This window comes from Macaca mulatta, chromosome 7 (genome assembly GCF_049350105.2).
Source record: "Macaca mulatta isolate MMU2019108-1 chromosome 7, T2T-MMU8v2.0, whole genome shotgun sequence".
Classification (NCBI taxonomy): domain Eukaryota; kingdom Metazoa; phylum Chordata; class Mammalia; order Primates; family Cercopithecidae; genus Macaca; species Macaca mulatta.
Window position 1 is genome coordinate 92,989,104 of NC_133412.1, and position 13,578 is coordinate 93,002,681.

Below are 13,578 nucleotides of genomic sequence, written 5' to 3' on the forward strand. Positions count from 1 at the left end.
TAAAATGTTCTCCATGTGCCTGTATTGTGTTTAAACAACATTTAATGTTAACATTAAAAAATAAATTTTAAAACTATCTCACTACTAAATTAGAAGCAGGGAAACATTTCTTCATAACTATTTGATCCTTTAGGAAACTAGGAAGAGAACTGATTATTGATGAAAAATGAAAAAAGAAGGCAATTGACACACTCTTCGTGTCATCTCACTCAAATGCTTTGGCTTTGTTCGGAAGAAGCAGGAAATGTCCTCCTTGCCTGAGGACCTGTGAGACTAAATAAACCATGAAAAACTGAAGTTGATCATTTTATTATCATTGTGTATCATCTTCTTCATGGCCACTAATTTATTTTAAAAATCAGACTCATTCAGTATTCTAGGCCCTGAGCTAGAGGGTGAATCATACACGTAAGTGAACAAAACACAGTTCCTTCCCTTGTGGGGCCCATAAGCCAGTGGTAGGCCAGTGGCAGATGCAGCAAGATGTGCTATAAACCAGGGCCATTATAAATTGCCATGGGAGCAAGTAGAAGAACAGCACAGATAAAAGCCAGGAGTATTAAGGGATGAAGGAGCCGGGCAAGTTCTGAAAACTGCATATAGCCATCCTCAGGTCACCGTCTATTTAGAAGCATATCACAATATACAGAATCAAAGTGTTCTATGGATACATGGAATAAGTATCCATATAGCGTTTACTATCTATCATAATTTATAATTAGCTACACCAATTGACTTATTAATGGGCATCCTTAATCAAATGAGTATGGCTCAAAGATGTAATATAATTTACAATTCAACTAACAATTAAATAGAGACATATAGATAGACGAAAAGAAAAAGGCAATAAATATGTCATTTGGGTACTGAAATACGAAAATCAATATTCAAAGTGCATTAAAGTTCAAATATTATACTGGTATTTAAAATATTACGCTCAGAACTTGTTTTCCTTTGAGACAGAATCACATTATCTGGAATGTACCTGTGTATCTGACCTTCTTTTATGAATTCAGTATTTAGCTTTCTTTTTAACTCCAAGGGACACAGTGACATTTATTTCTATTCAAGAAAGACTTATTTAATGCAATGGATCTTTTTGTTCACAATAAGAAAAAATAGCTTGCTCTTTTATCAATATATAAATAATACTCACTGTAATAATTATCAAACAGTATAATATAAAAAAATTTAGAAATCATCTAAAATCCCACCACTCAGAGTAGTCACCATTAATTTTAGTGAACATCTTCCATGTATGCTATCATACACACATGCACACACACATACTCACAAGTGCAACTGGAAGTGTTGTATATGCTGATTTTTTTATAGACTCCTCTGTTTTTTCCTTACTACTCCCCGCCCCCACCACCACTTCTTTCCCAATCTACTTTTCATTCTACCACCTTCCATCTATGCTAGACAAGCAACATTAACAACCCAGTATCTTCTTTCATACTATTCTCCATGCTTCTAATTCTATATAAATATTTATTATCATATATCAGGTTTTTTCATTGTTTATCTTTAAAAAATCAAATTATAAATCATAGTCTTCTCTGTACCTTGCTTTTGCATTTAACCTTACAATATGCGAATCCCTCCAAAGTAAGATTAGGTATATCAAATATTTTTACTTCATATAGTAGGCCAGAAATAGATAATTAAGAAGAGCAGGGTCCTTTGACAGGGCAGGAAGACCTGTTCCTGAGCTTTGGCTTATACTCATTCCATAAACAAAATAACTGAAGGTAGGTTTCAGGTTCATATTGAGTAAGGTGTAATTGAGGAAGTTTAAAACTAGAGTCTTTATGGAGGCTATCATTATGATACTGTGATTTATCATCTTCATTTATACTAAATGGTCAGATATGAGATTCACACACATCATCATATGGTTTCACAGGACAGAGACACCACCATTAAGTGAGACCCACGGATAGAAAAGACATTTTGTTGGCTAGCTGCTGAAAGCAGCTGAAGCATAGCTCTTAGGATCAATGTATACGGTCCAGGGATGCACAAAATACTGAGAATAATAAGAAAATTTACATAGTGCATGTTCTAAGATGTGGCAACAGCATAGGGCAAGGCTGTCAGTGGGCCCATGTGTTGTGTAGTGGATGTTATAATGTGCTGCCCAGATCTTTCCTTCAGGCCTGAGGCATGCATTCCCCCAGCTGTCAGAAGTGTAGTATGCTGATGACTAGATCATAGCTAAATCCCTTGCCAGAAGTTGCCCTAAGCCAAAGGAACTTGTCATTTTATTTTCCCTCCTCCCAGGGACAGCTCAAATCCAACAGTTGGTCAATGCTGGCATACAAAGGCCTGACACTTGGTGACAACTATGGCCATCCCAGTTCCAGAGCTCCACATGGCATCAGCTGAGACGTTTGTTGCAACTCCATCACAATTTAGCTTCTGCCCAATCCTACTTTCATCACATTCTTCCCAAGAGAACTCCACAAGAAATCTTCTGCAAACAAATGATACGATCTGTTTCCAGGGAACCCAACCTACAACACCATGCCACTTAGAAAGAAAATTTAAAAAGAAAAAAAAAAAGCACATCATGGTGTGTCTCTCTCGGCTGGTCAATTTCCTTAAACATTCAATCTCTATTTTCATCAGTCACAAGGATAAGACAGTGCAGTGGGTAGCAGATGGCCAAGTGCTGACCACTGTCCATGACAGAGTGAATTGTGATGAAGCCACGCTAGCAATATTTCAAACTGAAGATCGTTATCAATCATACTGTACAGTTTCTCCTGCCACATACTCCTGAGTAGATGTATCCCTAAAATGTTGTCAGATTGTTCCTATTTCATTACTATTTAAATTGATTTTCTTACAAGTAGAAATGAACTGCTAGAATGAAGTGAGTAGGCTGTAAAATATAACACAAATAACAATTGATAATCCAGTCTACTAATTTAAATATAGATAGATGATTAGATAGATAGTTGAGATAGAGATTTGATATATACAAGTATATATACTTGAGAAAATATGAAAAATATTTCTCGAGAGATGTCACAAACTATAAATCTATCATGGGAGAAGCTCTCATTTTACTTCAGTGATAGAGCCTCATGAAATATGTTTTGGGTTATGAAAAGACCTTTATATTTACAATATGTATCTATTTCTATCTCAAGGTAAATGCCCTTTAGAGATCCAAAATTCTTGTTTGTTAACTAATTTTATAAATTACCTGTGGCATGTTTTAAATTTTTATTTTAAGTTCAGGGTTACATGCAGATTTATTACATATGTAAACTTGTGTCATGGGGGTTTCTTGTACATCACGCAGGTATTAAGCCTAGTACCCATTCGCTGTTTTTCCTGATCCTCTCCCTCCTCCCACCCTCCACCCTTCAACAGGCCCCAGTGTGCGTTGTTCCCTCTCCCATGCATGTGTCCATGTGTCCTCATTATTTAGCTCCCACTTACAAGTGAGACCATGCAGTATTTGGTTTTCTGTTCCTGTGTTAGTTTACTAAGATAATGGCTTCCAGATTTATGAAAGTCCCTGCAAAGGACATGATCTCGCTCTTTTTATGGCTGCATAGTATTCCATGGTGTATATGTGTGACATTTTCTTTATCAAGTCTATCATTAATGGGCATTTAGATTGATTCTATGTCTTTGCTATTGTGAATAGTGCAGCAATCAGCATACCCGTGGATATGTCTTTATAATAGAATGATTTATATTCCTTTGGGCATATATGCAGTAATAAAATGACTGTGTTGAGTGGTATTTGTGTCTTTAGGTCTTTGTGGAATCACCACACTATCTTGCACAATGGTTGAACCAATTTTCTCTCCTACCAGCAGTGTATAAGCATTGTTTTTCTCATGGCATCTTTTTTATTTTTTTCTGGAATATTAGTGTTAATTTTCCCATGATAAATAAATGCCTTGTATATGAGGACAATCTTTTACAGATATTTGAATGTCTTTACTTGTCCAATCCTCATATTCATTCTCAACCCAGAAAACTGGTATATACATAGTAAATGTTAACTAACTGATGACCGATTTCTGGAAACTGTATGCTTAGCCAGGCATAAAATATCTTCGGCAGAAAGCAGAATTCTCTCTACCTACTTACAGGTCACTACAACTAAAATCATTCCATACAGCTTTTGCACACATTTTGCATTTTTCCTTCTTGACATCTTCACTAGGACCCAGTTAAATCATAAGGAAAACTGAATTTTCTTTGCAAATGTTTAAAGAGAGAATGTTCTTTCAAACATGACCTGGAGAACCAAAAAACAAGCATTCTTGATAAGTACGGGTAATCTAATAATTTTTTGTAATTTTTTATTTTGAAATAATTTTTTGCAGAAAAGTTGCAAGAACTTCCATATTCCCTTTATCCACATCCCAAACTGTTAAAATTTTACCACAATTGTTTTATTTTTTCCTTTCTGCCCTTCCGTGGCTCTTTCTCTACATATATACCTTTTGAGAGCACATTACAGATATCTTGCCCTTTACCCTAAAGGGCTTCTGGTGTGTCTTTTCTAGACGCAAGACTTGAAAGATAGGGCAGTGCTACGTTGCAGGGCCTTACTAAGCAGGATATGGATTTTGAGTTTTTTTCACTGGCCTTGGGAAACACTGAAGGTGCTTAAACTGGAAGTGAGATGTTTAAGATAAAAATTTATCAGCTGGAGAGTTCACTTCCTTTTGCTGGTGGCTGCGAGAGCGGAGAGGACGCCATGAAGGCTTCTGGCACAAACGGCTGTGAGAAGCAGATGAAAATTGCTGACAATGAGCCGAAACGGGGAGCGTGAGGCTTAACGCCGTGACACACACTGGATAGAACCAAACGGCGCTATGGCACAGAGATAGGAGAACCCGGACTCCCATGGAGTGGCTACGAGAGTACAAGGCGGTGGGTCGCTGCCTGCCCACCCCCAAATGCCACACACCACCCCTCTACCGCATGCGAATCTTTGCGCCTAATCATGTCGTCGCCAAGTCCCGCTTCTGGTACTTCGTATCTCAGTTAAAGAAGATGAAGAAGTCTTCAGGGGAGATTGTTTACTGCGGGCAGGTGTTTGAGAAGTCGCCACTGCGGGTGAAGAACTTCAGAATCTGGCTGCGCTATGACCCCCGGAGCGGCACCCACAACATGTACCGGGAATACCTGGACCTGACCACTGCGGGCGCTGTCACCCAGTGCTACCGAGACATGGGCGCCCGGCACCGCGCCCGGGCCCACTCCATTCAGATCATGAAGGTGGAGGAGATTGCAGCTAGCAAGTGCCGTCGGCCGGTTGTCAAGCAGTTCCACAACTCCAAGATCAAGTTCCCGCTGCCCCAACGGGTCCTGCGCCGTCAGCACAAGCCACGCTTCACCACCAAGAGGCCCAACACCTTCTTTTAGGTGCAGGGCCTTCGCCTGGGTGTGCCCCAAATAAACTCAGGAATGCCAAAAAAAAAATTTTTATCGGCTGGGTGTGGTGGCTTACACCTGTAATCCCAGCACTTTGGGAGACTGAGGCGGGTAGATCACTCGAGGCCAGGAATTTAAGGCAACATGGTGAAACGCTGTCTCCACTCAAAATACAAAAATCAGCCAGGCATGGTGGCGCACGCCTGTACTCTCAGCTACTCAGGAGCCCGAGGCAGAAGAATCACTTGAACCTAGGAGTCGGAGGTTGCAGTAAGCCAAGATCGCACCACTGCACTCCAGCCTGGGAGATAGGGTGAGACTCTGTCTCAAAAAAAAAAAAAAAAAGAAAGAAAAGAAAAGAAAAAGAAATCCTTCAAGGTGTAGGAAAGGACATATGATGAGTCGTACTAAAAGACATGATCTTTTGTTGGGGATGAAGAAACCTTGAAGCCCAAACCCCAATTGCAGCTTCTCTGCACACTGCTACAGAATGGTCCTGCTACCGGTCCCTGACCAAGAGCAGCTTCAGGCCTGGTAAGTGTCCTGTGAGAGACAGGGTTCTTCAGTGAAACTCTTGTGATCCAGAAGCTCTAATTGAAAGAAGAGAGAGAAATCACTAAGGAGGCCATGGTCGTCCTGAGTAGAGAGTGATGCCTGCTGAAATTCCACAGCCCCCTTGCCTAAGATCCATTACTCCCCCAGCCAGTCTACCCTTTCTCGTGGGAACAGGTAATCTGTCCTTAGAACCCACAACTCACATCAACTTATCAGAAGGAAAAATTAAACTCCAGCAATACAGATTTCTTACCCTAGGTCTCCAGACAAGAGTGGGGGTGAGCAAGGGAATACCCAGTAGAGAGCTGTCTCCTAACACTGTTCTTCTACAGGCAGTAAATGAATCTTCAAGGAGCAAAGGACAGGCTCAGCTTACAGTACTTGAATTCTACAGCAAATACATTTGCTCATCTCCATCCCAACATATTTTCACACCTACTCTCCCAGCCAGTATTACAAAGACAACTGCCTCTGTTCTCAGGAAAGCCCACAAAAAGCTGACTTAGAAGCCCCCATGGAAATTCCCTTTCCTGCTTTCAGAAAAGAAGGTAATGTAGTGCTTAGATGAGAAGACATATTAAAATACAGCTGGAGAATCTACACCTCTGGAAAAAAAAAAAGTCTTCTGTTAACTCTGCTACAGTTTTACATAAACAAATGGAAAAAACATTCCATGATCATGGAGTGGAAGAATCAATATCCTTCCACTAAAATGGCCATACTGCCCAAAGCAACATACAGATTCAATGCTATTCCTAATACATTACCAATGTCATTTTCCATAGAATTAAAACAACTATTCCAAGTTTATATAGACCCCAAAGAGCTCAAATAACCAGGGCAATCCTAAGCAAACAGAATAAAACTGGTGACATCATTTTGATGGACTTCAAACTATACTGTAAAGCTACACTAATCGAAACATCATGATACTGATATGAAAACAGACACATAGGCCAACTGAACAGAATAGATAACCCAGAAATAAAGCCACACACCTATAGCCATCTGATCTTCAATAAAGTCAACAAAAATAAGCAATGGGGAAAGGATTTCCTATTCAACGGGGAAATGACTCTCTATTCAATTCAATACTGCAATAGCAAGCTAACCATGTGCAAAAGATTGAAACTGGACCCTATCTTTCACCATATACAAAAGTTAACTCAAAGTAGATCAAAGATTTAAATGTAAGACCTCAAACTATAAGAATCCTAGAAGAAACCCTCCGAAATACCATTCTGGTCATGGACCTTAGGAAAGAATTTATGACTAAGTCCTCAAAAGAATTGCAGCAAAAACAAAAGTTGACAAGTGGGACCTAATTAAACTAAGGAGCTTCTGCATCACAAAAGTAACTATCAACAGAGTACACAGACAACATACAGAATGAGAGAAAATATTCACAAATTATGCATCCGACAAAAGTATCCTATCCAGAATCTATAAGGAACTTAATTCAACAAGAGAAAAACAAATAACACTGTAAGAAAGGGGTCAGAAGACATGAACAAACTCTTCTCAAAAGAAGATAGGCTGGGCATGGTGGCTCATGCCTGTAATCCCAGCACTTTGGGAGGCCAAGGTAGGTGCATCATCTGAGGTCAGGAGTTCAAGACCAGCCTGGCCAACATGGTGGAACCCCGCCTCTAGTAAAATTACAAAAATTATCCAGGCGTGGCAGTGCATGCCTGTAATCCCAACTACTCGGGAGGCTAGGGCACGAGAATCACGTGAACCTGGGAGGCAGAGGTTGCAGTGAGCTAAAATCATGCCACTGCACTCCCGCCTGGGCAACAGAGTGATACTCCATCTCAAAAGAAAAAAAAAAAAAGAAGAAGAAGAAGAAGATATACAAGTGGCCAACAAACATAGATTTGTTTTTGTTTTTGAGACAGAGTCTCGCTCTGTCGCCCAGGCTGGAGTGCAGTGGCGCGATCTCGGCTCACTGCAAGCTCCGCCTCCCAGCTTCACGCCATTCTCCTGCCTCAGCTTCCCTAGTAGTTGGGACTACAGGTGTCCGCCACCACGCCCAGCTAAGTTTTTGGGTTTTTTTAGTAGAGACGGGGTTTCACCATGTTAGCCAGGATGGTCTTGATCTCCTGACCTTGTGATCCACCCACCTCAGCCTCCCAAAGTGCTGGGATTACAGGCGTGAGCAAACATAGTTTTAAAAATGCTCTCAACATCACTAATGATCAGAGAAATGCAAATCGAAACCACAATGAGATATCCTCTCAAGCCAGTCAGAATGGCTATTGGAAAGAAGTCAAAAAACAGTAGGTACTGGTGAGACTGCAGAGAAAAAGGGAATGCTTATACACTGTTTGTGGAAATGTAAATTAGTTCAGACCCTATGGACAGGAGCTTGGAGATTTCTCAAAAAACTTAGAACTACCATTCTACCCAACAGTCCCATTATTGGATATATATCCAAAGGAAAATAAATCATTCTACTAAAAGACACATGCACTCATATGTTCATCACAGAACTATTCACAATAGCAAAGACATGGAATCATCCTAGGCGTCCATTAGCACCGGGTTGTACAAAGAAAATGTGGTACATATACACCATGGAATAATATGCAACCATGAGAAACAATGAAATCATGTCCTGTTCAGCAACATGGATGCAGCTGAAGATCATTATCCTAAGCAGATTAACACAGGAACAGAAAACCAAATATCACATATTCTCACCTACAAGTGGGATCTAAACACAGGGTACACATGGACATAAAGATGGCAACAATAGACACTGGAAACTACCAGAGGAGGAGGGAAGGGAGGAAGGGCTAAAAAACTACCTACTAAGTACTATGCTTAGTAGGTACTACTAGGTACCTACTACCTGAGTTACAGGATCAATTACATCCCAAACCTCAGCATCACACAATATAAGCATGTAACAAACCTGCACATATACTTCCTGAATCTAAAATAAAAGTTAAAATTATTAAAAATAATAATATGTTAGAGCTAAATCATAGGGGGTTTTATTTGCCAATTTTAGATCTAATGCTGTCAACATAGAAAAAAAAAAAGCTGCTTAAAGAATGAAGTAAAATTAACTCAGTCTTTGAGATACAACTTTTTCCACAGTTGGAGATAGAGGGACAGGAAATGAGTTGTACAGGCAGGAGAATGGCGTGAACCCAGGAGGTGGAGGTTGCCGTGAGCCGAGATGGCGCCACTGCACTCCAGCCTGGGCAAGAGAGCAAGACTCCATCTCAAAAAAAAAAAGAAAGAAAGAAAGAAAAAGAAAATGAGTTGTATTGAAAGACCTGCCCCTGTATCAGGGATGAGAAAGGCTTAGAGCCCAACTTCAGATGCAACTGCTGGAGAAGAGCTAGTGTCCTGCTCTGGCCTCTCTTGGGCCTGGCAAGTGTGCCCTGAGAAGCAACTGCTTGAGAGTCACAGGCGCCAACCCCAAGCAAGAAAGGAAAAGGTCTATAAGAAAATCATGGTGGTCCTGAGAGGAGATTGATTCCTGCTGTCACTACACTGCCCTCTATACCTGAGATCTCATCACAAATCTCTTTTTCCTCAAAAAATCAGAGGTAACTCTGTCCCCAAAACCCATAACTGACACCACTCACTGGAGGCCCAGCGAACAGTTTTCTGCATCACAGTCACGATGCTCTATTTTAGTCTGGTAGACTTTCCCTTGGATACCTGGTAGTTGCTCTGAGTGAGCTCGAAGACTGATGACATCTCATACCATCCCTGACAATTCGGAGGCTGGAAAAAATATTTTCTTCTCTACTGGAAAACAAAGCAGAAGGCACCAAGGATCTCCAGAGAAGAGAGGCCCCAGAGGAAGGAAAGAACCAACACAGAACAGTCTCCTGACACTGTTCCTCTAGCTAATAAATTGATCCTCATTGAGCACAGGAACAGGGCTCACTCCCTGAGGGCTTGTTCATAATGCCTCCATCCTCCAGCAAACACCAAGAGATTGTCTCCCTATTTCCGCTCCTTCATTCCTTAACGGTTATCATAGAAGGACCATCTCTCCTCTCCAGGACAATCAGACACTCTCAGAGAAACTTCAGGTTTGCGATCCCCTCTTGTCCATGAAAGGAGATGATGCAATGGACAAAGTTTCCAGGATTGGCAAAGCATGAGTTGTAATTCAAGCCCTAGGCTCCTTACTCCAAATCTACTGGTTTTCTATTATGCCTTAGCTGCCTACCACTTCTCCTAAAAGGGAAAGTTGTTCTAATTTTCAAGCGCTTTGCAGAAATTAAATAGGTGTGACAATCTCCAGTCCAAACCAAGTGAAGCAGATGGATGTGCTGTTGAGATCAGAACAATAATGCTTCCGATCCACAATGCCTTTTTGAGCTAGCCTTGGGAAAAAAGGAAAACATCAGAGAAATGCCTTTCTCTCATATTATGCATTATAGTACAGGAGCTGGCTAACTTAAAGTGTGTCTAACCCAACATTTCTGACACATAATGAGGGTGAAGCTGTTGTTTTCTTGTTTGGAAAGTTAACTGACTCAATCCAAGCGTCCCATATACATAAGCACAGCTTTAACACCACTGTACCTGTATTCACACTTGCTTCTGTAACCAACTCAGTGGAATCCGCCTGCCACTTTGGACAGCTCCAGCTTAGCCTTGTGCTAGGTGAACACCACTGCTGCTCTCTGTGCAGAGGAGCTAGGTAATAAAAGGTGAGTAACATTACACTCTTGTTAGAAATATCTTTTTGCTGTCACACACTGCTAATCTAGTTAGGTCAAGCATCAAATGGTGATGGCACAGAGAGAATCATTTTCACACCCTTCTTGTTTTCTAGGACAGCTTTGTTAGACTCTCAAAGTTGAAACATTGCCCTGAGGGGGAGCTTGCCTGGAACTTTTGGCTTCATGTATAAATGTCAAACTACCCAACTGGCATTTTATTTTATTTATTTATTTATTTATTTATTTATTTTTTGAGATCCCAAGCTGGAGTGCAGTGGCATGATCTCGGCTCACCACAACCTCTGCCTCCCAGGTTCAAGTGATTCTCCTGCTTCAGCCTCCCAAGTAGCTGGGATTACTGGCATACACGACCCCACCCGGCTAATTTTTGTAGTTAGTAGAGATGAGGTTTCAACATGTTGACCAGGTTGGTCGCAAACTCCCAGCCTTACGTGATCTGCCCGCCTTGGCCTCCCAAATAGCGGGGATTACAGGTGTCAGCTACCACGCCCAGCCCCCAACTGGCATTTTCATCTGAGAAATAAATCACCTCTAGATCCATAAGTCTTGATATCATGTATATTTGTGGGATACTTGGAATAGAAGTATTTCATAATGAAAAGGAATCAAAATCATATAATCCAACTCCCATTTCATATAAAGAAAGTGAAGTTTATAGAAGTTAAAAGACCACTAGAACTCTTCTGCAACTTTGTTGCAATATTGAAGTTAGAATTTCCCTCTAGCTCTGTCCTAACTCTACATCCAAAGCTGTGGGACCGTAATTATCTTTAGCAGTCAGGAGGAAACTCTCTGGGATGGGACATGTTCTGTCGCCCAGAACATTCAATTTCCCGTGGCTTCCTTTGACTGGAATTCCTCTCAAGTCTAGGACAACACTCTAGTAGCCCAGGGTAATCTGAAGCCTTTCTTATATATTTCATTTCCTCAAATTTCATCTCTCCTTCATTTTGCAGTTCAATGAAGTAATTGGTAAATATCTATCAATGTGTCATCTATCTATATTCTCTATATATAGACAATCATTTGTAACAAATATTTGAGAAATACCTACTATCTTCCACAGACTGTGCGGGGCACTGGCAATAAAGAGTGAACTTGGAGGACAAGAGCAAAAAACCTGAGTCCTGAAAGTACCCAGCTGTTTGTAGAAACTGAAAGAAGGCCAGTATTATATTGCTGAAGTATTGAGGAGGAAGGGTGTACATGTTAAGTGTGTGCATACCTGTGTATAGAAAGGAGACAAGTCAGAGAGGCAAATTCCAATGGTTTTGGAAATATAATTTAGCTGAAAGTTGGCCCAGAGGTCGGAGTTAGCTCAGCAGAACAGACCGATTCCAGCTGTTGACCTTTAGAAGTCCCCTCTGTTTATTTTTTGTTTTGTTTCTTGTTGTTCTGTTTTTTTGTTTTGGAGTTTCTTTTTGAGGCAGACTCTCCCTTCATTGACAAGGCTAGAGTGCAGTGGTGCAATCTCATTTCACTGCTGCCTCTGTTTCCTGGGTTCAAGCAATTCTTGTCCCTCAGCCTCCCAAGTAACTGGGATTACAGGTGTGTGCCACCAAACCTGGATGATTTGTGTCTTTTTAGTAGAGACAGAGGTTTAACCATGTTGGTCAGACTGGTCTTGAACTGCTGAGCTCAAGTGATCCGCCCACCTCAGCCTCCCAAAACACTGGGATTACAGTCTCCCCTCTGTTTCTAACAAAGGCATTTGCCTCACCAAGGAGCTTCCATTGTTCCACAGTCAAATGGATGTTCCTTGCTCTGTTTTCCCTATAAATGTGTACAGTAGGAGTTAGCCAACTATAGCCAGTGTGCAAATCTGGCCTGCTGCCTATTTTTGTAGGGCCAGCAAGTTAACAATTGATTTTACATTTTTAATATAAGTTTTAAAATTGATGGAAGGTAAGATTTTGTGACACATGAAAATTATATGAAATTCACATTTCAGTGGACATAATAGTTTTATTGCAACATAGGCACATACATTCACTTACGTACTATCTATGGTTGCATTTGCAGTACAACAGCAGAGCTGAGCAGTTTTGACAGAAGCTATACAGCCCACAAGACTAAACTATTTAAGAAAATGTTTGCCAACCCTGGTATAAGTATCACAGAGATAGAATCCCTTGGTACGGAAATGTTGGCTAGTGTGTGTGTAGTCCAAATATGTACACCCCTCAGTGGGACCAGGAAAGCCCAGGGAATGATGTACACTCTGTTACCCTCTGCTTGCTAGTGTTTACTCCAGTGAATCCTTATTTTATATTTGCAGTGCTTGTGTTAGTGGAGCATATTTGCGCCCCCTTTGAACAACAGAGTGTGCGTTGGTGTGTATGAGAAAGTTTGAGTAAGAGAATCATGAGATGATGTTGGAAATGTTAAGAAGGGTCAAATCAAAGATCACAGTTTGAAAGTTTGATTTTATTCCAAGAGCATTGGGAAACTAATTGAATCTATGTGCAAGGAAAGAAACTGGTCTGATTTTCTGCTTTTAAGGAGTCACTCTGGCTGTGGCCTGGAAAACAAGTGGCAGACGAGCAAGAGTGGAAACAGGAAGCCAGTTAGAACAGCATCACGTGGTCCAGGGGAAAAGATGATGGCTTGAACTAGGATGTTGGCAGTGGAGATGGGGAGAAGTGAGCAGACATGACACTTATTTTTGAGACAAAACTAAAAGGAATTATTTCTGAACGAGATGTGAGGAATTATTTGTGAACAAGATGTGAGGAAAAGGAGATACTACACTGAAATAAATTCCGTCAGAAAAAAAAAAGTGATTAAACATTTAATCCAAGAAGTCAAATTATTAGACTGTTGAGCAGATGCTTGGTCCTAAAATAAAATTTCAGGAACACTAGCAAAATATCCTGGTCAAAAATACCTA

The 13,578-nt window shown here is 40.7% G+C and overlaps 1 protein-coding gene across 1 annotated transcript; it reads left to right on the forward strand.

Moving 5' to 3' along the window:
- Positions 1 to 4,695: 4,695 nt before the first annotated feature.
- On the forward strand, positions 4,696 to 5,463 carry LOC700872 (large ribosomal subunit protein eL20-like). The gene is made up of 2 exons (XM_077940478.1): positions 4,696 to 4,752; positions 4,893 to 5,463. The coding sequence occupies exons 1-2, from the start codon at positions 4,736 to 4,738 to the stop codon at positions 5,404 to 5,406; spliced, it is 531 nt and encodes a 176-aa protein (XP_077796604.1). The 5' UTR covers positions 4,696 to 4,735; the 3' UTR covers positions 5,407 to 5,463.
- The last annotated feature ends 8,115 nt before the right edge of the window (positions 5,464 to 13,578 follow it).